The 26,998-nt window shown below is 47.7% G+C and overlaps 1 protein-coding gene across 1 annotated transcript in view; it reads right to left on the bottom strand.

Moving 5' to 3' along the window:
* Positions 1-26,998, bottom strand: part of LOC138742224 (rootletin-like) — a 375,547-nt gene that overhangs the window by 180,680 nt on the left and 167,869 nt on the right. Inside the window, exon 7 of the mRNA XM_069896335.1 lies at positions 10,608-10,773. Within this exon, the coding sequence (XP_069752436.1) occupies positions 10,608-10,773 (166 nt within the window). The remainder of the gene's footprint in view (positions 1-10,607; positions 10,774-26,998) is intronic.

The following is a 26,998-nucleotide window of genomic DNA, read 5'->3' as shown; positions in this document are numbered from 1 at the left end:
CTGGGCTCCCCTTTGGTCCACTACCCCAATTCCTGTGGTTCCCCATTGACACACTGCCCTGGTCCCTGTGCTCCGCATTCACCTTCTCCACTGGTCCCTGTCCTCCCACTTCACCCAGTACCTCTGTTTCTGTGTTCCACATACACTTTCTGCTCTGGTCCCAGTGCTCCCCATTCTCCTTATGCTCGGTTCGTGTGGTACTCATTCACCGACTACCCCAGTTCTGTGCTTCTCATTCACCCACTGCGCCGGTTCCTGTGCTACACAATCACCCACTGCCCTGGTCCCTGTGCTGCCCATTCACCCACTGTCCTGTTTCATGTGCTGCCCTTTGACCCACTACCCCAATTCATGTGGTTCGCCATTGACCCACTGCACTGGTCCCTGTGTTCCACATTCACCTTCTGCTGTGGTCCCAGTGCTCCCCATTCACACATTACCCAAGTCCCAATGTTCCCAATTCACCCATTGCACCAGTCCATATGTTCCCCATTCACCCACTGACCTTATCCCTGTGCTCCCCATTTCTTGCACTGCCCTGGTACTCGTTCTCCACATTCACCCACTAACCTGGTCGCTGTGCTCCCCATTCACCCACAAACCTTGTCCCTGTGCTTTACATTCACCCAATGCCCTGGTCCCTGTGGTCCCAATTGACACACTGCTCCAGTCCCAGTGCTCCCCATTCTTCATCTGCCCCGGTTTGTGTGGTCCTCATTCACCTACTATCCCAGTTCTGTGCTTCCCATTCGCCCACTGCCCCGGTTCCTGTGCTCCACATTCACCAACTGCCCTGGATCCTATGCTCCCCATTCACCCACTGCCCTGGTCCCTGTGCTCCCCATGGACCAACTGCCCCGGTTTCAGTGCTCCCCATTCACCCACTAAACTGGTCCTTGTAATCCCCATTCATCCACTACCCCAGTCCCAGTGATTTCCATTCACCCACTACCCTGGTCCCTGTGCTCCCCCATTCACACACTACTCCAGTTCCTGTGGTTCCCTATTGACCCTCTGCCCTGGTCCCTGTTGTCCCCATTCACCCACTGCCCCGGTTCCTGTGCTCCCCATTCACCCAATGCGCTGGTCCCTGTGCTCCCCATTGTCCCACTGACCCAGACCCTGTGCTTCCCATTCACCCAATGCCCCGTTTCCTGTGCTCCCCTTTCACCCACTGTCCCAATTCATGTGGTTCCCCATTGACCCATTGCCCTGGTCCCTGTGCTCCCCATTCACCCAATGCCCCGTTTCCTGTGCTCCCCTTTCACCCACTACCCTGGTTCCTGTGTTCCCCATTCACCCATTGCCCTGGTCCCTCTGCTCCCCATTCATCCACTGCCTGGGGTCCAGTGCTCCCCATTCATCCACTACCCCGGTCTCTGTACTCCCCATTCAACCACTGCCCCAGTCCATGTGTTCCCCATTCATCCACTGCCCTGGTTCCTCTGCTCCCCATTCACCCACTACCCTTGTCCCTGTGCTCCCCATTAACCCACTACCCAGGTTCCTGAGGTCACCATTGATCCACTGACCCAGTCCATGTGCTCCCCTCTCACCGACTACCCTAGTTTAAGTGATCCCCATTGACACACTGCCCTGGTCCCATGCTACCCAATCACCCACTGCCCCAGTCCCTTTGCTCCCCATTCACACTTTGCCCTAGTCCCTGTGCTCCAACTTTACCCACTACCCCAGTACCTGTGCTGCCCATTCACCCACTATTCCAGTCCCTGTGCTCCCCATTCACACTTTGCCCTAGTCCCTGTGCTCCAACTTTACCCACTACCCCAGTACCTGTGCTGCCCATTCACCCACGGCCTCGGTCCCTGTGGTCCCCACTGATCCACTTCCCTGGTCTACGTGCTCCCTCTTCCCCCACTACCCCTGTTCCTGTGATCTCCACCAGTTTCTGCCCTGGTCCCTGTGATCCCCATTCACCCACTGCCTTGTTTCCTGTGCTCCCCTTTCACCCACTGTCCCAATTCATGTGGTTCCCCAATGACCCATTGCCCTGGTCCCTGTGCTCCCCATTCACCTTCTCCACTGGTCCCTGTCCACCCACTTCACCTATTACCTCTGTTACTGTGCTCCACATTCACCTCTTGCTCTGGTCCCAGTGCTCCCCATTAACCCATTACCCAAGTCCCTATGTTCCCAATTCACCCATTGCCCCAGTCCAGATGTTCCCCATTCACCCACTGATCTGGTCCCTGTGCTCCCCATTCAACCACTTCCCTATTACCTGTGCTCCCCATTCACCCACTGCCCTGGTACTCGTTCTACACATTCTCCCACTAACCTGGTTGCTGTGCTCTGCTATCATCCACTAACCCGGTCCCTGTGCTCCCCATTCACCCACTGCCCTGGTCCCAGTCCTCCCCATTCTTCTTCTGCCCCAGTTCGAGTGGTCCGCATTCACCTACTACCCCAGTTCTGTGCTTCACATTCACCCACTGCCCCGGTTCCTGTGCTACCCAATCACGCACTGCCCTGGTCCCTGTGCTGCCATTCACCCACTCTCCTGTTTCCTGGGCTCCCCTTTGACCCACTACCCCAATTCCTGTGGTTCCCCATTAACCCACTGCCCTGGTCCCTGTGCTCTGCATTCACCTTCTCCACTGGTCCCTGTCCTCCCACTTCTCCCAGTACCTCTGTTTCTGTGCTCCACATACACTTTCTGCTCTGGTCCCAGTGCTCCCCATTCTCCTTATGCCCGGTTCATGTGGTCCTCATTCACCGACTACCCCAGTTCTGTGCTTCTCATTCACCCACTGCCCCGGTTCCTGTGCTACACTATCACCCACTGCCCTGGTCCCTGTGCTGCCCATTCACCCACTGTCCTGTTTCATGTGCTGCCCTTTGACCCACTACCCCAATTCATGTGGTTTGCCATTGACCCACTGCACTGGTCCCTGTGCTCCGCATTCACCTTCTTCACTGGTCCCTGTCCTCCCACTTCACCCACTACCTCTGTTTCTGTGCTCCACATTCACCTTCTGCTCTGGTCCCAGTGCTCCCCATTCACACATTACCCAAGTCCCTATGTTCCCAATTCACCCATTGCACCAGTCCATATGTTCCCCATTCACCCACTGACCTGATCCGTGTGCTCACCATTCACCCACTTCCCCATTACCTGTGCTCCCCATTCACCCACTACCCTGGTACTCGTTCTCCACATTCACCCACTAACCTGGTCGCTGTGCTCCGCATTCATCCACTCACCCGGTCCCTGTGCTCCCCATTCACCTTCTCCACTGGTCCCTGTCCACCCACTTCACCTATTACCTCTGTTACTGTGCTCCACATTCACCTCTTGCTCTGGTCCCAGTGCTCCCCATTCACACATTACCCAAGTCCCTATGTTCCCAATTCACCCATTGCACCAGTCCATATGTTCCCCATTCACCCACTGACCTGGTCCCTGTGCTCCCCATTCACGCACTGCCCTGGTACTCGTTCTCCACATTCACCCACTAACCTGGTCGCTGTGCTCCACATTCTCCCACCAATCTGGTCGCTGTGCTCCACATTCACCCACAAACCTTGTCCCTGTGCTTCCCATTCACCCACTGCCCTTGTCCCTGTGGTCCCAATTGACCCACTGCTCCAGTCCCAGTGCTCCCCATTCTTCATCTGCCCCGGTTCGTGTGGTCCTCATTCACCTACTACCCCAGTTCTGTGTTTCCCATTCACCCACTGCCCCGGTTCCTATGCTCCCCATTCACCAACTGCCCTGGATCCTGTGCTCCCCATTCACCCACTGCCCTGGCCCATGTGGTCCCCATTGACCAACTGCCCCGGTTTCAGTGCTCCCCATTCACCCACTAAACTGGTCCTTGTAATCCCCATTCACCCACTACCCCAGTCCCTGTGATTTCCATTCACCCACTACCCTGGTCCCTGTGCTCCCCCATTCACACACTACTCCAGTTCCTGTGGTTCCCCATTGACCCTCTGCCCTGGTCCCTGTTGTCCCCATTCACACACTACTCCAGTTCCTGTGCTCCCCATTCACCAACTACCCTAGTCCCTGTTGTCCCCATTCACCCACTGCCCCGGTTCCTGTGCTCCCCATTCACCCACTACCCTAGTCTCTGTGGTTCATCATTGACCCAATGCCCTGGTCCCTGTGCTTCCCATTCACCCACTTCCCCCGTCCCTGTGTCCCCATTGACCCACTGCCCTGGTACCTGTGCTCCCTCTTCACCCACTAACCCAGTTTAGATGCTCCCCATTCACATACTACCCCATTTCCTGCGATCTGCATTAACCTTCTGCTCTGGTCCCTGTTCTCCGCATTCCCCCACTGCCAATGTTCCTGAGCTCCCTATTCACACACTACTCCAATTCCTGTGGTTCCACATTGACTCACTGCCGCAGTTCCTGTGCTCCCCAATCACCCAATGCCCTGGTCCCTGTGCTCCCCATTCAACCAATGCGCTGGTCCCTGTGTTCCCCATTGTCCCACTGACCCAGACCCTGTGCTTCCCATTCACCCAATGCCCTGGTCCCTGTACTCCCCATTCACCCAATGCCCCGTTTCCTGTGCTCCCCTTTCACCCACTATCCCAATTCATGTGGTTCCCCATTGACCCATTGCCCTGGTCCCTGTGCTCCCCATTCACCCAATGCCCCGTTTCCTGTGCTCCCTTTCACCCACTATCCCAATTCATGTGGTTCCCCATTGACCCATTGCCCTGGTCCCTGTGCTTCCCATTCACCCAATGCCAAGTTTCCTGTGCTCCCCTTTCACCCACAACCCTGGTTCCTGTGTTCCCCATTCACCCATTGCCCTGGTCCCTCTGCTCCCCATTCAACCACTGCCCCAGTCCATGTGTTCCCCATTCATCCACTGCCCTGGTTCCTCTGCTCCCCATTCACCCACTACCCTTGTCCCTGTGCTCCCCATTAACCCACTACCCAGGTTCCTGAGGTCACCATTGATCCACTGACCCAGTCCATGTGCTCCCCTCTCACCGACTACCCTAGTTTATGTGATCCCCATTGACACACTGCCCTGGTCCCATGCTCCCCAATCACCCACTGCCCCAGTCCCTTTGCTCCCCATTCTCCTTCTGACCCTGGTCACTGTGCTCTCCATTCACCCACTATCACAGTCCCTGTGATCCCTATTCACACTATGCCCTAGTCCCTGTGCTCCACCTTTACCCACTACCCCAGTACCTGTGCTCCCCATTCACCCACGGCCTCGGTCCCTGTGGTCCCCACTGATCCACTTCCCTGGTCTACGTGCTCCCTCTTCCCCCACTACCCCTGTTCCTGTGATCTCCACCAGCTTCTGCCCTGGTCCCTGTGATCCCCATTCACCCACTGTCCCAATTCATGTGGTTCCCCAATGACCCATTGCCCTGGTCCCTGTGCTCCCCATTCACCTTCTCCACTGGTCCCTGTCCACCACTTCACCCATTACCTCTGTTACTGTGCTTCACATTCACCTTCTGCTCTGGTCCCAGTGCTCCCCATTAACCCATTACCCAAGTCCCTATGTTCCCAATTCACCCATTGCCCCAGTCCAGATGTTCCCCTTTCACCCACTGATCTGGTCCCTGTGCTCCCCATTCAACCACTTCCCTATTACCTGTGCTCCCCATTCACCCACTGCCCTGGTACTCGTTCTACACATTCTCCCACTAACCTGGTTGCTGTGCTCTGCTATCATCCACTAACCCGGTCCCTGTGCTCCCCATTCACCCACTAATCTTGTCCCTGTGCTTCCCATTCACCCACTGCCCTGGTCCCAGTCCTCCCCATTCTCCTTCTGCCCCAGTTCGTGTGGTCCGCATTCACCTACTACCCCATTTCTGTGCTTCACATTCACCCACTGCCCCGGTTCCTGTGCTACCCAATCACGCACTGCCCTGGTCCCTGTGCTGCCATTCACCCACTGCCCTGGTCCCTGTGCTAAGCATTCACCTTCTCCACTGGTCCCTGTCCTCCCACTTCACCCAGTACCTCTGTTTCTGTGCTCCACATACACTTTCTGCTCTGGTCCCAGTGCTCCCCATTCACCCATTACCCAAGTCCCTATGTTCCCAATTCACCCATTGCCCCAGTCCAGATGTTCCCCATTCACCCACTGATCTGGTCCCTGTGCTCCCCATTCAACCACTTCCCTATTACCTGTGCTCCCCATTCACCCACTAATCTTGTCCCTGTGCTTCCTATTCACCCACTGCCCTGGTCCCAGTCCTCCCCATTCTCCTTCTGCCCCAGTTCGTGTGGTCCGCATTCACCTACTACCCCAGTTCTGTGCTTCACATTCACCCACTGCCCCGGTTCCTGTGCTACCCAATCACGCACTGACCTGGTCCCTGTGCTGCCATTCACCCACTGCCCTGGTCCCTGTGCTCAGCATTCACCTTCTCCACTGGTCCCTGTCCTCCCACTTCACCCAGTACCTCTGTTTCTGTGCTCCACATACACTTTCTGCTCTGGTCCCAGTGCTCCCCATTCACCCATTACCCAAGTCCCTATGTTCCCAATTCACCCATTGCACCAGTCCATATGTTCCCCATTCACTTCCCCATTACCTGTGCTCCCCATTCACCCACTGCCCTGGTACTCGTTCTCCACATTCACCCACTAACCTGGTCGCTGTGATCCGCATTCATCCACTCACCCGGTCCCAGTGCTCCCCATTCACACTCTGCCCTGGTCACATGCACCGCATTCACACACTGCCCTGGTTTCTGTGCTCCCCATTCACCCAGTAACCTTGTCCCTGTGCTTCCCATTCACCCACTGCCCTGACCCCTGTGCTCCCCATTGACCCACTGCTACAGTCCCAGTGCTCTCCATTCTCCTTCTACCCCGGTTCGTGTGGTCCTTATACATCTACAACCCCAGTTCCGTGCTTCCCATTCACCCACTGCCCCGGTTCCTGTGCTACCCAATCACCCACTAAATTGTTCCCTGTGCTCCCCATTCACCCACTAATCTGATCCCTGTGTTCCCCATTCACCAACTGCCATGGTTCCTGTGCTCCCCATTTACCCTCTGCCCTGATCCCTGTGTTCCCAATTCACCAACTGCACTGGTCCCTGTGCTCCCCATTGACCAACTGCACAGTTTCAGTGCTCCCCATTCACCCACTAACCTTCTCATTGTACTCCCCATTCACCCAGTACCCAAGTCCCTGTGCTTCCTATTCACCCACTGCCCTGATCCCTGTGCTCCCCACTCACCCACTGCCCTGGCTCCTGTTGTCCCCATTGACCACCTGCTCCAGTCCCAGTGCTCCCCATTCTCCTTGTGCCCGGTTCGTGTGGTCCTCATTCACCGACTACCCCAGTTCTGTGCTTCTCATTCACCCACTGCCCCGGTTCCTGTGCTACACAATCACCCACTGCCCTGGTCCCTGTGCTGCCCATTCACCCACTGTCCTGTTTCATGTGCTGCCCTTTGACCCACTACCCCAATTCATGTGGTTCGCCATTGACCCACTGCACTTGACCCACTACCCCAATTCATGTGGTTCCCCATTGACCCACTGCCCTGGTCCCTGTGCTCCGCATTCACCTTCTCCACTGGTCCCTGTCCTCCCACTTCACCCACTACCTCTGTTTCTGTGCTCCACATTCACCTTCTGCTCTAGTCCCAGTGCTCCCCATTCACACATTACCCAAGTCCCTATGTTCCCAATTCAACCATTGCACCAGTCCATATGTTCCCCATTCACCCACTGACCTGGTCTCTGTGCTCCCCATTCACGCACTTCACCATTACCTGTGCTCCCCATTCACCCACTGCCCTGATCCCTGTGTTCCCCATTCACCCATTGCCCTGATCCCTGTGTTCCCCATTCACCAACTGCCCTGGTCCCTGTGCTCCCCATTAACCAACTGCCCCGGTTTCCATTCGGCCACTATCCCGGTCCCTCTGCTCCCCATACACCTTATTTTCTGGTCTCTGTACTCATCATTCAACTACTGCCCCAGTCCATGTGTTCCCCATTTATCCACTGCCCTGGTCCTTCTGCTCCCCATTCACCCACTGCTCCAGTCCATTTGCACCCCTTTCTCCTTCTGACCCTGTTCATGTGCTCCATCATTCACCTAATACCACAGTTCCGTGCTTCCCATGCACCCACTAACTAGGTTCCTGTGCTCCTCAATCACCCACTGCCCTGGTCCCTGTGCTCCCCATTCACCCACTGCCCTGGTTTCAGTGCTCCCCATTCACCCACTAACCAGGTCCCTGTGCTCCCCATTCATCCACTACCCTTGTCCCTGTGCTCCCCATTAACCCACTACCCAGGTTCATGTGGTCGCCATTGATCCACTGACTCTGTCCATGTGCTCCTCTTTCCCCGACTACCCCAGTTTATGTGATCCCCATTGACACACTGCCCTGGGACCATGCTCCCCAATCACCCACTGCTCCCGTCCCTTTGCTCCCCATTCTCCTTCTGACCCCGTTCATGTGCTCCTCATTCACCTACTACCCCAGTTCCATGCTTCCCATTCACCCACTTACTCTGTTCCTGTGCTCCCCAATCACCCAATGCCCTGGCCCCTGTGCTCCTCATTCACCAACTACCCCAGTTTCATTCTCACCATTCACCTTGCACCCTGGTCCCTTTACGCCACATTCACCCACTACCCCAGTCCCTGAGCTCCTCATTCACCTTCTGCCCTGGTTTGTGTGCTCCTCATTCACCCATTACCCCAATCCCTGTGCTCCCCATTCACACATGGCCCCAGTCCCTGTGGTTCCCACTGACCACTGCCCTGGTCCATGTGCTCCCTCTTCACCCACTACCCCAGTCTCTGTGCTCACTACCCCAGTTCCTGTGATCCCCATTCACCTTCTGCCCTGGTCCCTGTGCTCCCCATTGACCAACTGCCCTGGTTTTAGTGCTACCCATTCACCCACAAACCTGGCCCTTGTACTCCCCATTCACCCACTGCCCTGGCCCCTGTTGTCCCCATTGACCCACTGCTCCAGTCCCAGTGCTCCCATTCTCCTTATGTGGTCCTCATTCACCTACTACCCCAGTTATGTGCTTCCCATTCACCCACTGCCCTGGTTCTTGTGCTTCCCTTTGACCCACTACCCCAGTTCATGTGGTTCCCCATTGACACACTGCCCTGGTCCCTGTGCTCCGCATTCACCTTCTCCACTGCTCCCTGTCCTCCCACTTCACCCACTACCTCTGTTTCTGTGCTCCACATTCACCAAGTACCCTGGTCCCTGTGCTCCCCATTAACCAACTGCCCCAGTTTCTGTGCTCCCCATTCGGCCACTATCCCGGTCCCTCTGCTCCCTATACACCTTATTTTCTGGTCTCTGTACTCATCATTCAACCACTGCCCCAGTCCATGTGTTCCACATTTATCCATTGCCTTGGTCCCTCTGCTCCCTATTCACCCACTGCTCCAGTCCCTTTGCACCCCTTTCTCCTTCTGACCCTGTTCATGTGCTCCATCATTTACCTAATACCCCAGTTCCGTGCTTCCCATGCACCCACTGAATAGGTTTCTGTGCACCCCATTCACCCACTGCCCTGGACCCTCTGCTCCCCATTCACCCACTGCCCTGGTTTCGGTGCTCCCCATTCACCCACTAACCAGGTCCCTGTGCTCCCCATTCATCCACTACCCAGTCCCTCTGCTCCCCATTCACCCACTATCCCACTTCCTGTGCTCCGCATTCACCCACTACCTCAGTCCCTGTGCTCCCCATTCACCCACGGCCTCAGTCCCTGTGGTCCCCACTGATCCACTTCCCTGGTCTACGTGGTCCCTCTTCCCCCACTACCCCTGTTTTTGTGATCCTCATCACCTTCTGCCCTGGTCCCTGTGCTCCCCATTCACACTCTGCCCTGGTCACATGCTCCCCATTCACCCACTAACCTTGTCCCTGTGCTTTCCATTCACCCACTGCCCTGGTCCATGTGCTCCCCATTCACCCACTGCCCTTGCCCCTGTGGTCTCCATTGACCCACTGCTCCAGTCCTAATGCTCCCCATTCTCCTTCTGCCCCAGTTCGTGTGGTCCTCATTCACCTACTACCCCAGTTCCGTGCTTCCCATTCACCCACTGCCCCCGTTCTTGTGCTACCCAATCTTCCACTAAATTCGTCCCTGTGCTCCCCATTCACCCACTAACCTGATCCCTGTGTTCCCCATTCACCCACTGCCCCGGTTCCTGTGCTACCCAATCACCCACTAAATTGGTCCCTGTGCTCCCCATTTAACCACTACCCAGGTTTCTGTGGTCCCCATTGACATACTGCCCTGGTCCCTGTGCTCCCTATTCACCAAATGCCTTTGTTCGCATATTCTTTTGAAACTAATTTGTTTCCCTGTCCCGCCTTCCCTTTCAAACAAGTGCACTAACTGAACTGTCATTCACATTTTGTTTCAAGAGGATCAAAAAATTTGTTGGCACATCCAATAATCCTAAATCTCTTACACTGGCACCAAAATGGAAACAATCATGACAAAAAAAATTGCATGGGTGAAAATTGCTCACTGGAGCATCTGACTCCAGAGTGATTGGCCATGCCCTATTTCTGTCTTGCACCTTGCACTAAGTGAGAAAACACAAAGACAGTCACTAATGCTATTAACATCCAAGTACCTTCTGCTCCCATAGCTGCCTCATTTCTCTCTGCTCCAGTTCATTCCTAGCCTTGCCGAAATCAACAGTGATCATTTGGATATTCTCGCTGAGCCTTTGATTGGCTGCATTGGCTTTTTCCAGTTGTTCCCTCAGCATGGCGTTGACCTGAGTTAGGCTGTTGCTTCTGTCTCAACAAATAAGAACGGCAGAGATTCAAATTTACTTTCGCGTGTGCCAAGATGCAGCAATGAAAGCTGTTTCTTTGCGAGCAGGCCAACTTGATATCCCATACATAATACAAAGCCCAGAGTTACAGAGGCAGATCAGCGTTCGCGGAGCAATGGCAGGATAATTTCACAACATCTTGGTCCATTCAGGAGTCTGGAAGTAGCGAGGGGGCTATGCTGTCCTTGCATCTGGTGCTGCGCATTCCTGTAGTTGTGCAGCTTCTTCCTGAAGGGAGGGCGGCTAAGAGGGTGTGGCCAGGGTGGTAGGAGTAGGGTTTGTGTGATGGCCTGAGTTATGTTCGTAACACTCTGGAATTTCTTGTGATCTTGGGCAGAGCAGTTCTCACAACACATAGAGATGCATTCTGACAGGATACTTTCATTGATGCATCTACAGAAGTTGACAGACTGCAGGTGACATGCCAAATTTAATTGCATTTACATAGCAACTTTAACAAAAGTCAAATAATTTTTAAGTAACGTTTACAAAGCTACAAAATCAAGGAGCAGATAACAAAATTTGATTGAAGAAATAGGGTTTAAGGAGCCTTTCAATAGGAGCGGTTAAGGAGGGAATTCCAGACCCAAAAACTGTAACAGGAAAGGCACAGCTTCCAATGCCGGAGCTTTTGAGAATATTTAGAGGTGGGATGGTTGGTGTATTGGTTATCACAGCGCCTTCACTGCACCAGCGATTAGGACCAGGGTTCGAATCCCGTGCTGTCTGTATGGAGCTGGTACGTTCTCCCCATGTCAGTGTGGTTTTTCCATGGGGGCTCCATTTTCTTCCCACCATTCAAAACGAACCAGGGATGTACGCTAATTGGGTGTAATTGGGAGGCACAGACTCGTGCGCCAAAATGACCTGTTACCGAGCTGTATGTCTACATGATTTAAATAAGTTGTAGGAGTGCAGATTAATGTGGAAAGTCGCAAGCCTGAAGGCTTTTTCAGATAAATTAACATTCAAAAATATGATGAGACTGAGAATTTTACATTCAAACTATACCTAGCAATGAGACAAGATAGATTGGCAAGCAGACAGTTGACCAAGGGACAATGCAGGTGTGCTGCCAGAGGACGAGAGGGTAGCTCATGTTGTTCCATTGTTTAAAAAAAAGGCTCCAGGAGTAACCCTGGAAATTATAGACCTGTTAGCCTGACATTAGGAGTAGGTAAATTATTGGAAGGTTGTCGACGAGATTGGATAGACATTTATTTGGATAGCCAGGAATTGATCAGGGATAGATAACATGGCTTTGTGCATGAGAGGTCATGTTTAACCAATCTTATAGAGCTTTCAGAGGAGGTTGCCAGGAAAGTTGTTGAAGCAAAGGCTGTGGATATTTTCTACATCCTAAGGCCTTTGACAAGGTCTGGACTTTTTACCCCCTCCATAAATCTTCGTCCGCGAAGCCAAGCCAAAGAGGAAAGAGGACATAGGAGGTTAGTTAGGAAGGTTCAGATGCTCGTGATGAAGTAGTGAACTGGATTCGATAATAGATGGATGGGAGAACCCAGAGACGATTGCTTCTCAGACTGGAGACCTGTGATTAGTGGTGTGCCTCAAGGATCAGAGCTGGGACCATTGTTGTTTGTTGTGTATATCCATGATCTGGCGATAATGTAGTAAATTGGATCAACAAGTTTGCAGATGACACTAAGATTGGAGGCGCTGTGGACAGTGAGGAAGGTTTTCTACTCTTGCAGAAGGATCTGGACCAGATGGAAAAATTGGCTGAGAAATGGCAGACGGAATTTAAAGCAGGCAAGTGTGAGGTGTTGTATTTTGGAAGGACAATCCAAGAAAAAGACATGCATGCTGAATGGTTGGGCACTGAGGAGTGCAGTAGAACAGAGGGATTTGGGAAAACAGATACATCATTCCCTGAAAGTGGCATCACAGGTGGATAGGGTTTATTGGCCTTCATAAATCAAAGTATTGAGTATAGGAGCTGGGATGTTATGGTAAAATTGTATAAGACATTGCTGAGGGCAAATTTGGAGCATTGTGTGCAGTTTTGGTCACCTAAGTACGGGAAAGATATCAAGATGATAAAAAAGAGTGCAGAGAATATTTACTAGGCTGTTGCCCAGACTGCAGGAACTGAGTATAGGGAAAGGTTAAACAGGTTGGCACTTTATACCCTGTTGTGTAGAAGAATGAGGGGAGGTTTCATAGAGGTATTTAAAATTATAAGGGGTTAGACAGAGTAAATGTAGATAGGCTTCACTGAGAATAGGTGAGATACAAACCAAGGAGATGGGTTATGAGTGAAAGGGGAAAAGTTTACAGAGAGTGGTGGGTGTATGAAATGAGCTGCCAGCTGAGGTGGTGAAAGTGGGCTCAATTTTAACATTTATGGACCAGGTGCATGTCAGTGGGTCAAGAGAGAATAATAATCCGGCATGGACTAGAATGGCCGAATGTAGTGTTCTATGTTTCTAATACAGAGTAGGTATATCAGCAATCACCTTAATTTTCATTAAAACTCTTGTCCTCCCTACCTTAATATTTTCAGGTTTGATCATTCTTAAGTGAGAAAATGTAAGGAACCAAGAAAAAAACACAGATAAGGAACTAAAGCCAATGATATTGATAAGAAAATTGTGCTGGAGAAATCAACAGCGTCAAAGGTCAGAGGACACAGCAAAGCGAGCAGTGCCACTGCCTCAAGAGTGCAAGAAACTCCTCTGTGTGGAGTTTGCATGTGACAGCATGGGTTTACCCTGAGAGCTGCAGTTTATTGCCATGTCCCAGAGGCAGGTCGGCATGTTAACTGATCATCGCAAATTGCCCCCAAGTGTGCAGTTGGATCGGGGGAGAGGGGGGTGTGTGGAGAAGGGGGAGGTTCTTTTCAGAATGTGGAAAGAATAAACAATGAGATTTATGTCAGATTAGTGTGCAAGCAGGTGGTTGTGGGTTGGCAAGGATTAGGTTCTTTATGTTACTGTGAGTCTACGATCCCAGAAATGCATTCCAGGGTCATAAATATGGCAGCAACGGAAACAGTGGATGCATTGGTTCACATTTTCCAGAATTCTATTGATTCTTGACACAGCCTTTCAGATTGGTGGGTGGCAAATAAAACCCTGGTCTTTAAAAAAATAGAATGAGAAAAAAAAATCCAAGTATGGAAAATACTAAATCATAAAGTTAAACAGGGTCAAACTTTATTCCCGGGGCATAGAAGAATGAGTTGATAGAGGTATACAGAATTATGAGGGGGGTAGACAGAGTAAATGCAACTAGGCTTTTCCCACTGAGGGGTAGGTGAGATATAAGCCAGAGGACATGGTTTAAGGGTGAAGGGGAAAAGTTTGGGGGGAACATTAGGGGGAACTTCTTCACACTGAGTAGTGGAGATGTTTAATGAATTGACAGTTGAAGTGGTGAACGCATGCTCAGTTTAACATTAAAAAAAATTTGGATAGGCACTTGGATGTGAGGGATATGGAGAGCTATGGGCTGGGTGCAGGTCCGCGGTACTAGGCAGAATAACAGTTTGGCACAGATTAGAAGGGCCGATGGGCATGTTTCTGTTCTATGGTTTTATGCTATTTATGATTAAATTAATGTACATTTGACAAATATCAACAGGATTTGACATTTTTAATTTTATTTTGGCCTGCAACCTGGTTACAGACTTTTCTAGCCCCTAAATGCACTAATTAACCTACAAACCCCACACATTTTTGAACTATGGGAGGAAACCAGAGCACCCAGAGGAAAACCACAGGGAGAGCACAGACAGCATCAGATTTGACCTGGTGCTGTCATAGCATACACCTAACCGTGACGCCAACCATGCCACCAAAGTCAGCAATGATTTATGAAATTGAAATGTGATTTCCAAGCCCACCTAAGTTTTGCTGAACAGATTAAATAATGTGTGCACTCATCTTTTCCCACAGACAAACCTGGTGCTTAAAATTAAAGAGAGCTCTACCATTTCTGGAAAAATGAGGTACTGTTCCACTAGTCTGCAGGTAGCCTTGGTTTGGCAACGCAGGATGCCATGGATAGACATGTCAGTGTGGAATGGTGTGTGAAATTGAAATGGCACTCAATGAAATGATCTCCCAGTCTACATCCAGTCTCTCCGATGTAGATGAGGCCACATCGGGAGCACCAGATGCAGTGGATGACCCCTGCAGATTCACGTAAAGTGCTGCTTCACTTGGAAGGACATTTTGAGGCCTGAACCCAGAGATTTATTAGTGTCTCAGTCATTAGTCTGCTCAGTCATTTTCAGACACAGGTGCTGTGAGTGCTTGGTGAGTAACAAGTGGTTGGAGGGCAGTTAATTTGATAATTGAGTTAATTGAGGCTTTGGCTCAAGAGGCTTCAGTGAGCAGAGGCTGAGAAAGAGCTTGCTTACTATCAGAGAGGTAAGGCCAGGCCAGGTGAGATAGCTTAAAATCTTTAATTAAATGTAGATAATGGAGTCAGCTAGGGCAGTGGTCTGCTCTGCATGTGGGATATCTGGGACAGTGTACTTGACCCTGATGACTACACCTGCAGATGGTGCATCTAGCTGCAGCTCCTTACAACTTGAGTTAGGGAACTGAAGCAGGAGTTGGATGAACTGCAGATCTTGATGGAGGCAGAGGAAGTGGCAGACAGGAGTGTCAGGGAGGTGGTCACCCCTATAATTCAGGAGGCAGGGAGCTGGGTGACTGCCAGGAGAGGGAAGGGAAAGATGCAGACTATGCAGAGTACCCCTGTGGCCATTCCCATCAACAACAGGTGATAATGTTGATGGGGACCTACAAGTGACAAGTCGAGGTGGTCATGTCTCCATTGCAGAGGCTGGCCCCCCCGGATCAGAAGCGAAGGGGGAGAAAAGAAGAGGAGAGCAATAGTGATTGGGGACTCGTTGGTTAGACAAGTGGATAGAGATTTGCTGGATGAGATTGAGGGTAGTGGTATGTTACCTCCCAAGTGCCAGGGTCAGGGATATCTCTGATCAAGTACACAGCATTCTGGAGGGGGAGGGTAAGCAGATAGATGTCGTGGTCCATTTGGGGACCAATGACATAGAGAGAAGTGGGGATGAGGTCCTGAAGGAAAAATTTAGGGAATAAGTTAAAAAGTAGGATCTCAAGGATGGTAATCTTGGGATTGCTGCCTGTGCCATGAGCTAGAGAGGGTAAGAATAGGAAGATGTGGTGGATGAATGTGTGGCTGAGGAGTTGGTGCAGGGGGTAGGGGTTCAGATTTGTGGATCTTTGGGAACACTTTCTGGGGAAGGTGTGATCCCTACTAAAAGGATGAGCTGCATCTGAACTGGAGGGGGTACCAATATCCTGGTTGGCAGGTTTTCTAGATAAGTTGCGGAGGGTTTAAACTAGTTTGGCGATTGGGGGTGGGAATCAGAATGAGAGTATGGAGATTAGGGTAGAAGGATAGTGGAACCAGAATGTTAAAATTAATGAAGGGGGGGTAATAAAAGTAGATGGAGATCAAAGGAGTGAATGTGGGGGACATTCTCTGAAGTGTATATATTTCAATGCAAGGACCATTTTAAGAAAGGTGAATGAGTTTAGAGCATGGATCGGCACATGGAAATACGATATTGTAGTCATCAGTGAAATTTGGTTGCAGGAGGGGGAAGATTGGCAGTAAATATTCCAGGATTCTGTTGTTTTAGGCATGATAGAACAGGGAGGATAAAAAGTGGAAGAGTCTCATTGCTTGTGAGAGAAAACATTACAAACAGCGGCGTTATGACAGGATAGATTGGAGGGCTTGCAGTGAGGCTATTTGGGTGGAAGTGAGGAATGGGAAAGGCATGAAAACACTAATGTGAGTGTATTATAGACCCCCTAATGGAAAGAGGGAATTAGAGGAGCAAATTTGTAAGGAGATGGCATATAGGTGTAGAAAACATAATGTGGTGATTATAGGAGATTTTAACTTTCCACACATTGACTGGGACCCCCATACTGTAAAACGGCTAGATGGGTTGGAGTTTGTCAAATGTGTTCAGTAAAGTTTTCCAAATCAATATATCTAGAAGAACCGACAGGGGGCTGTATTGGATCTCCCATTAGGGAATGAGACAGGTCAGGTGACAGAGGTTTGTTTTGGGGAACACTTTGGGCCTAGTGATCACAATACTATTATTTTTAGGTTAATTATGGAAAAGGACCAGGCTGGGCCTAAGGTTGAGATTATTGATTGGAACAAGGCACATTTTGAGGAGATGTGAATGGATTTAAAAGGTGTAGTTTGGGATCATTTATTTTCTGGGAAGGATGCAACAGATAAATGGAGGATATTCAAAGGGGAATTTTGAGAATACAGAGTGGGTCTGTCCCTGTGAGGATTAAAGGAAAGGTTAGAAAATATAAGGAGCCTTGGTTTTCAAGAGATATTGGGAATTTGGTTCAGAAGAAGAGGGACGTGTACAAGATGCACAGACAGCAGTGAATAGATGAGGTGCTCGAGGAATATAAAGGGTGCAAAAAAAAACTTAAAGAAATTAGAAAGGCTAAAAGGAGATGTGAGGCTGTTTTGGGCAGGCAAGGTAAAAATAAATCCAAAGGGTTTCTACAGGTACTTTAAAAGTAAAAGTGAGGGATAAAATTGGGCCCCTTGAGGATCAGAGGGGGAAGCTATGTGAAGAGTCAGAATAGATGGGGGAAATTTTAAATGATTTCTTTCTTCTGTATTCGCTAAGGAAGGGAATATTGAGTCAGGTGAGGTAAGGAAAACTGGTAGTGAAGTTATGAAAAATATACAGATTAATGAGGAGGTCGTACTGGCCATTTTTTAAAGAGAATCCAGGTGGATAAATCTCTGGTCCTGACAAGATATTCCCTAGGTCCTTGAGGGAGATTAGTGTAGAAATAGTAGGAGTTCTGACAGAAATATTTAAAATGTCATTAGCCACGGGGGAGGATTGGAGGGTGGCTCATGTTGTTCCACTGTTTTTTTTTTAAAAGGCTCTAAAAGTAAACGGGGTTATTATAGGCCAGTAAGTCTGACATTGGAGGTGTGTATATTAATGGAGAGTGTTCTTGGAGATTGTATATACATTTATTAGGAAAGACAAGGACTGATTAGGAGAAGTCAACACAGTTTTGTACATGATAGATCATATTTAACAAATCTTATAGAATTTTTCGAGGAGGTTGCTAAGAAGGTTGACAAATGGAAGGCTGTGGATGTCGTCTATGACAAAGTTCCGCATGAGAGGTTAGTTAGGAAGGTTCAGTCATAAAGTATTAATGATGAAGTAATGAAGTGGATTCAACAATGGTTGGATGGGAGATGCCAGAGAGTAGTGGTGGAAAATGTTGTTGAATTGGAGGCCAGTGACAAGCGGAGTGCCTCAGGGATTGGTACTGGGTCCACTGCTGTTTTTCATATATATTAATGATCTGGATGATAGAATGGTGCATTGGATTAATAAGTATACAGATAATATTAAGATTGGTGGTGTTGTGGCCAGTTAGAAGAGTTAGCTTAAAGATGGCAGATTGAGATTAATACTGATGTGTGAGGTGCTGCATATTAGTAGGACTAATCAGCAGAGGTCCTGCACGTTAAGTGGTCGACAATTGAGGAGTGCAGTAGAACAAAAGGATTTAGGGATTCTGGTACATAATTCCCTGAAAGTGGAGTCACATGTAGACAGGGTGGTGAAGAAAGCTTTTGATAAGTTGGCCTTCATAAATCAGGGTATTGAGTTCAGCAGTTGGGATGTCATGCTAAAGTTGTATAAGGTATTGGTGAAGCCAAATTTGGAATATTGCATGCAGTTTTAGATGCCTTATTATAGGGACCACATCAACAAAATAGAGAGAGAGCAGAGAAGATTTACAAGAATGTTGCCTGGGTTTCAGGTTTTGAATTACAGGGAAAGGTTAAACAGGCTATGGCTTTATTCTCTGGAGTGTAGAAGATTGAGGGGTGATTTGATACGTCTTTAAAATTATGAGGGGGTCAGATAAAGGACAGGCTTTTTCCATTGAGAGTGGGGGAGATTCAAACAAGATGACATGGATTGAGTTTGAAAGGGGAAAAGTATAGGGGAAATATATACAAAAGTATAGTGGAAAGTACATGAGGGGAAATTTCTTCACTCAGAGGGTGGTGGGAGTATGGAATGAGCTTCTGGCCAAAGTAGTAGGTGGAGACTCGAATTTAATATTTAAGGAAATGTTGGATAGGAATATGGATGAGAGAGGGGTGGAGGGTTATGGGGTGGGTGTGGGACAATAGGACTAGGAGGGAGAAGGTGTTCAGCATGGACTAGAAAGGACTGTTTCTGTGCTGTAATTGTTATATGGTTATAAAGCTGATCTCCTGAACATGATTCTAGGACAGGTTTCAGTGGATATAATACAGAAAGTTGATTGACAGTAAAAAACAAGTTTTGATTGCTGACCTAATTACTGCTAGGTAAAGGTTGATTAATGAGTGCATGTTATGATTGTAACTTACTTAACAATAGATCCATCTATTACAAAAATGGGTGAATGCAATAAATGGCATTCTTGAAACATGGGTGTAATCACTACTTTATTCCATGATTTGACTCCTTCAGCAGTTCCCTATTTCCACATGTGCATAATTCACATCCTTACTTGCTAGTTGGAAACCTCACTTCTTTTACCCTACAACAGTGTCCAAATATATTTTAAACATTGTAATTGCATCCATTTCAATAATTTCTGGCAGCTCGTTTCAGATACCGACTACCCTCTGGGTGGATTGGGGGAGAGAAAGTTGGGTGAATGGTTCCTTTGGATCATGGTTAAGGGCACTTGGTAAATTTAATGAGCAATAAATGGAAGGTGGTCTTTCTGCACACAGGAGTGGGCCATAGAGAGGATTATTTTTTGTCGTTTGAGTAGAACAGGATGAAGAAATCTGTTTAGTTGCATTTCGTGTTGTCATTACAACTCTCCTGTGACTGAAACATTTCCCATTTACACAGCTGTTGCTGGTTAGAAAGAGCTGCTCAAGGAAAAGACGTCTTCATGAATTCTAAGTTATTTAAAAGAAAAAAATTAATCCTGCTCCCAATAGGAGGAACCAATACATCCCAAAGTGTTTAACATCTCTTGAAAGATTTTCAAAGTGCACTTGCTGATGTTGCACAACCGGAGATGTTTCTAATTAATACCCTGCAAAGTTCCACAAATAGGATGAAGGACCCGTTAATTTTTTGCTGGTTGTTCTGTTTGAGAGAGGCAAGTTGGCCAAATGACTGCAGGGAAATTCCCTGCTCTTCTTTGAATGGAGCCGCGGGGTCTTTAATATCCACCTGAGCAAACTTTACAGCTTGTTTGAAAAATGACACCTTCTGAACTCTAACACTCACTCCTCCTCTTCCCACCCCAACACCCCCAGTACCAGCTTAGATTATGTGCTCAGATCCTTGATGCAATAACATTTTAGACCCAAGGAGAGTGTATTGCCAAGTAGGTCAACTTGACACATTTAAATTAACAGAGTAAATTCATCATTAATGTATTATGGGTGGAAAACTAAGAATGGAAGGGAATAAAAACAATTTCAGTAGCCTGTCATACAGCTTTTACAAGTGCTTCAAGAAACGTGCAGCAAAGTCTATAACTCAATGGTGAGATGAGTCTCGGCTGATAGGTGAAAATAAGGACACCAGGAACAGTCAGGCACACACTGGTACAGTCAATTTCAGATAAACATGTACCTCATCCAACAGCTGTGCATCAAACCACTTCCCACTCCCTGCCCCTCAGAGCCAAGCACAACATTTGAGCAGAAACTCTGAGTAAAGCAATGTTCCGTAGTGATCAAATTTAAAGAGCACCTGCAGCCAGGTGTCAACCGCACAGAACGGCACTGGGTTCTCATTCTGTTTGTAAACTCACATGGCTGTGTTTGGCTTTGTGGCTGGATTACTCAAGTTAGTGTTCCTGAAAATTCTACTGCAAACCATCGTAAAATCCTGATCCAGGTGGAAGAAGCTGTTTTCTACACATTTAAAGATACATAATAATTGATTTCTCAAACAGCATTAACTCACAGGAATAAAATTTATGCGAAATTAATTATGCTATGGCTTTTTATCTCTATTTTATCTTTAAATCTCAGGTACATCAAACAGTACTAAGGTAATCAAAGCCTGTTAATTCAAATCAAGTACAATGGGTCACCAAGGAACATGGGTGGTGCAGTGGGTCACACACAGACCTTTCAGACTCTGGGACTGGATGGTACAGTGGGACACACTGATCTTTCACACCCTGGGTCTGGGTGGAACAGTGGGTCACACACTGACCTTTCACACCCTGGGAATGGGTAGGACAGTGGGACACACACTGACGTTTCACACCCTGGGACTGAGTGGGACAGTGGGTCACACACTGACCTTTCACACCCTGGGACTGGATGGGACAGTGGGTCACACACTGATCTTTCACATCCTGGGACTGGCGGTATGGTGGTCACACACTGTCCTTTCACACCCAGGGTCTGGATGGGACAGTGGGTCACACACTGACATTTCACACCCTGGGACTGGGTGGGACAGAGGGTCACATATTGACCTTTCACACATGGGGACTGGGTGGGACAGTGGGTCACACACTAACGTTTCACACCTTGGGACTGAGTGGGACAGTGGGTCACACACTGACCTTTCACACCCTGGGACTGGATGGGACAGTGGGTCACACACTGACCTTTCACACCCTGGGACTGGCGGTATGGTGGGTCACACACTGTCCTTTCACACCCTGGGACTGGGTGGGACAGTGGAACACAAACTGACCTTTCACACCCTGGGACTGGGTGGTATAGTGGGCGGTACGGTGGGTCACACACTGACATTTCACACCCTGGGACTGGGTGGGACAGAGGGTCACACACTGACCTTTCACACACGGGGACTGGGTGGGAGAGTGGGTCACACACTGACGTTTCACACCCTGGGACTGAGTGGGACAGTGGGTCACACACTGACCTTTCACACCCTGGGACTGGATGGGACAGTGGGTCACACACTGACCTTTCACATCTTGGGACTGGCAGTATGGTGGGTCACACACTGTCTTTTCACACCCTGGGACTGGGTGGGACAGTGGAACACAAACTGACCATTCACACCCTGGGACTGGGTGGGACAGTGGGTCATACTCCTAAATCAGTACTGAGACAATGGAAAAACCTAAAGAGGTTAAACTCAGCGAAGTGTTTGAGCAACATCAAGAGGAGTGTAGGAGCTGCTCATAAAAGCACACAGCATAGTTTGCACTTTTATTTTGTATCAGGCTTTACAATGATTTTCAGAAATTTGTTGTTAAAATGGAGAATATTTCCACTCCCTGCACTCACATCCCCCTGATCCTGATAAGTAGAAACAACATTCTGGAATCTCATTCCCTCTCCTTCTTGACCTACACAATTACTTTCTGAATTGCATTGTGTCCATGGACTGGAAATAAAAACTGGAGCCGGCCATTTGATTCCACATTCAATGGGATTGTAGCTGGTCCTTTACCTCAGCCACACTTTCTGAAGTGATCCTAATTCGCTCCAGCGAAAACTTTATAGAAGATAGAACACTACAGCTCAGTACGGTCCCTTTGGCCCTCAATATGCTGGCTCTGTATTCCTTTAAAAATATATACCAAACTCTTCATACCATGTAACCCTGTATTTTTTCCTGAAATCCATGTGCATTTAGGAACATTTTAGAGTCTCTTAAATGCCCCTAAATGCCTCCATCACCTTTCCTGGCAAGGCATTCCAGGAACCCACAACTCTCTGTCTTATCCCTAATGACCTCCCTAAACGTCTCTCCCTTTATTTACTATTGCAGCTCTTGGAAAAAGAGCTATGCCTCTCATAATCTTGTAGACCTCTATTAAGTCTCTTCTCATGTTTCTAAGCAAAGTGAAAAATCCCAGTTCTGCTAACCTGGCCTCATAAGACTTATTTTCCAATCCAGGCAACATCCGTGTAAATCTCCTCTGCACCCTCTTCATAGCTTCCACAACCTTTCAATAATGAGGTAACCAAAACTGAGCACAATACTGTAAGTGTGGTATTACCAGAGATTTGTTGAGCTGCAACATGACCTTCCGACTCTTAAACTCAATCCCCCATTAATGAAGCCAACATCCCATAGGCCTTCTTAACTATCCTATCAACCTGTGCAGCGACCTTATGGGATGTATGGATTTGGACCCCAAGGACCCTCTGTTTATCCACACTCTTAAGTATCTTGCCATTAACCCTGTACTCAGCCTTCCAGTTTGACTTTCCAAAATGCATCATATCACACTTATCTGGTATTAACTCTAAAATTTAGACATACTGTATGGTAACAGGCCTTTTTGGCCCACAAGCCATTTCTCCTACAACCCGGCACATTTTGAAGAGTGGAGGAAACTGGAGCACCCAGAGGAAACCCATGTAGGCACAGGGAGAACTACAAACTCCTTACAGACAGATCCAGATTTGAACCCTTGGTCCCGATCGCTGGCGCTGTAACAGCGTTGTGTTAACCACTATATTAACAGTGCCACCCCGAATCAGCACATCTGTGACCGAGCCTCAATGGATGTGGAATTCTAAAGTTTCACTCCTATTTCGGTGAAGACATTTCCTCTGTTCTTTTTGAATGGCCAAACCACTGAGACAGTGACCTCTTATGAGCTTAGGAAAAGCATCATCCCTTCATCTCTTCTCTCAAGCCGTGTAAGAATTTTTTACATTTCCAATAAATCACTCCACATTCTTCTGAATTTAAGCAAGTATAAGCCCAGTCTTGTCTGACCTGATCACAATCCAGAATGAAACTATGGCTGCCAATTCCCTCCCAAGGGCTAACTCACCAAAGACCTTATTAATTGTGAAAAGGTATTTAGTACAAAGTAGTTCAATAAAGGTCTTATTGGCTTCATTTTTCCAGGTATATAGAACACACTAAAAATTATTTAAGTATTGCTTCTGACGGAGGAGTCACGTGATGGAGTAGTGGCCGGTCAGGGAATTCCAGCCCTCTCCCGAAAAGTTAAAAAAAAACACACAAAGCACAAAGGTACAAGATTAAAATTTACAATAAAGTAAAAATAAAGGTGAGAAGAAAATGGCAGCGAAGAGAGAAAAGTCGAAAACAATGGGAAGAAAAGAGGAAGAAAGAACGTCGGAAGAAGAAGGTGAAGGCCTTACCTGTCCGAAGAGGCCCGCTGCGGAGAGAGAAGCCCGCTCCCTAAGGTCAGTGGAAGTCCCGGGCTCGGGACTACAAAAATGGCTCGCAGAGCTGAGTAAAAGTGCGCAACCGCGCATGAAAAAAAACACACTGACGGGAGGGGGGAACAGCTGCGGAGTCGATCTCCACAGCTGAGAGAGACACCTGCAGCACAGCAGCAGGTGCAGAACACAGAAAATAACGACAACAAGAAAGAAGAGGGTAAAAAGAAAACAAGGAAACAACAGATGGTCAACCCAGAGGAAGAAGAAGAAGAACAGAAAGAAATGGAAGAAGAAGAGAAAGGCAAGACAATGGATATATCTTTTTTTAAAGAATATATGGAATCAGTGAAAGAATGGCAATTACAAGAATTTAATGAGATAAAAAGAAGAATTAAGAATGCAGAAGAAAAAATGAATAAAATAGAAATGGTCATGTCAGAGATAGGAAAAAGAGTAGAAAATATGGAAGAACGAGAAATAATTGTAGAAATGGAAGTAGAGTACTTAAAAGAGAAATTAGAAAAATCTAATAAAAAAGTTAAAGAGGCACATGAGCTGTTAGCTCAGAAGATAGATATAATGGAAAACTATAATAGAAGAAATAATATAAAGATAGTGGGCCTTAAGGAAGATGAAGGCAAGAATATGAGAGAATTTATAAAAGATTGGATCCCCAGGGTCCTAGGAAGACCTGAATTACAGGAAGAAATGGAAATAGAGAGGGCACATAGAACTTTAGCCCCGAAATCACAACCGCAGCAAAAACCAAGATACATTTTAGTAAAATTCTTAAGATATACAACAAGAGAAAATATATTGGAGAAAGCAATGAAAAAAATAAGAGAAGACAAAAAGCCACTGGAATATAAAGGTCAAAAATTTTTTTTCTATCCAGACATAAGTTTTGAACTCCTGAAGAAGAGGAAGGAGTTCAATACAGCAAAAACGATCTTATGGAAAAAAGGATATAAATTTATGTTAAAGTACCCAGCGGTACTTAAAATAGTTATTCCAGGGCATCAAAACAGACTATTCTCGGATCCAGAGGAAGCAAGAAAATTTGCAGAACAACTACAAAACAAGCAGAGAGATGAAGACATGTAATGAGAGTAAAAATGACCACGAATTATATGTATGTGTGTATAGGGGTATATGTGTGTATATATATATATATATATATATATATATGTATAGTGTGTATACATGAATGTATCCGTATTTAGAGGACAATATATAGAGTATAGATAAGAATTAATAAGGGAGGGAAAGGGAATAGAGGGAATAAGGAGGGAATTAAAAGAGTGACCTTTGTTACATATGAAAATTGAAATCTTTTCCGGGGGGGGGGCTGGGTGGGGAGGAGTTACGGTCACTGCAAAATCAGTTGATGTTTGCGAGTGAATTCGCAAATCCAAATGGAGAGGGGAGATGTGGTTGCCCGACAAGGGATAAAGGGCAACTCAGGAGGGGAGAATGGGGAACAAGGAAATAGGAGAATAAGGAAAATGTTGGATGTTTTAGAAATGTTGTCTTATAAAGTGTTCAAAACAAGAAAGCAGAAATGGATAAGAAGGAAAGGTGATGATGGAGAAACGGAAAGGGAAGATAAACAAAGTATGAAATGGCTACGCTGAACTATATGACCTTAAATATTAACGGAATACATAACCAAATCAAGGGTTGAGCATTTTGATTGGGGAAAAGCTAGATTTGAGGAGATGCGAAAGGACTTGCAGGGTGTGCATTGGGACAATTTGTTTTATGGGCAGGATGTAATAGAGAGATGGAAGTCTTTTAAAGATCAGATTTTGAGAGTGCAAAAGCTTTATGTTCCTGTTAGGTTAAAAGGAGGGGCAAAAGGTTTAAGAGAGCCGTGGTTTTCAAGGAATATTGGAAACTTGGTTCGAAGAAAAAGGGAGGTGTACATTAGATATAAGAAGCATGGAGTTAAGGAGATGTTTGAAAGATACATTGAATGTAAGAGGAATCTTAAGAGAGGAATTAGGAAAGCTAAAAGAAGGTACGAGGAAACTATGGCAAGCAGGGTGAAAACTAATCCAAAAGAGTTCTACAAATATGTTAATGGTAAGAGGAAAGCTAGAGACAAAATTGGTCCCTTAGAAAATCAGAGCGGAAAACTGTGTGTGGAGCCTAGAGAAATGGGGGAGATATTGAACAGTTCTTATCTTCGGTATTCACTAAGGAGAAGGATATTGGGAGATGTGAGATAAAAAAAGCAAATTGGGTAAATATGGGGAATATAGAGATTACAAAAGGTGTAGTTTTAAGGCTTTTGAAGAATATAAAGGTGGATAAGTCTCCGGGACCAGACGGGATCTTCCCCAGGACATTGAGAGAAGTGAAGGAGGAAGTAGCAGAGGCTCTGGCGGTAATTTTCCAAATGTCATTAGATATGGGGATAGTGCCGGAGGATTGGCGCATTGCGCATGTGGTTCCATTATTTAAAAAGGGTTCAAGGAGGAAGCCTGGTGTAGAGCTCGTCGAAAGAACCAAAGACTTGTTGATCCAAACCAAGGCTTTTATTAGCAAAAGACCGGAGCTCTTCACAGGTGGCCGACCAGTCCGGAAAGATCCGACCTGGCTAGGGACACAACCCTTTAAGGCCCAGTCAATAGGAGTGGCTTAGCTCTCAGCCAATCGCTGTAAGCACAGTCTAGGTACAGTAACTATATACACTATGTACATTGGTGATAGACCTGTACTATCACATTCACCCCTTCTTGGAGAATTGACCCTGGAAAAAAAAACAAAAACGAGGGAGAGAATGAAAGGAAGGGGTAGGTCAAGGACTGTAGCGGTCAGGGGGTCTGACCATCCGGCGTGACCGCCGTGGTGCCGGGATTGGGGTCACTGGAGTGGTGTTGCCAGCGGGCTCGTCGGGAGCGACTGCTCCGTCGCTCAATTCCCCAATCGTTTTGTCGGCAGGGTGGCCCGGGTCATTGGGATGCTGTTGGTCCTTC

The sequence above is a fragment of the Narcine bancroftii genome, chromosome 9, assembly GCF_036971445.1.
Source record: "Narcine bancroftii isolate sNarBan1 chromosome 9, sNarBan1.hap1, whole genome shotgun sequence".
In the NCBI taxonomy this organism is placed as follows: Eukaryota; Metazoa; Chordata; class Chondrichthyes; order Torpediniformes; family Narcinidae; genus Narcine; species Narcine bancroftii.
Note: the sequence above shows the minus strand (reverse complement) of the source record. Positions and strands in the feature narration are given on the sequence as shown.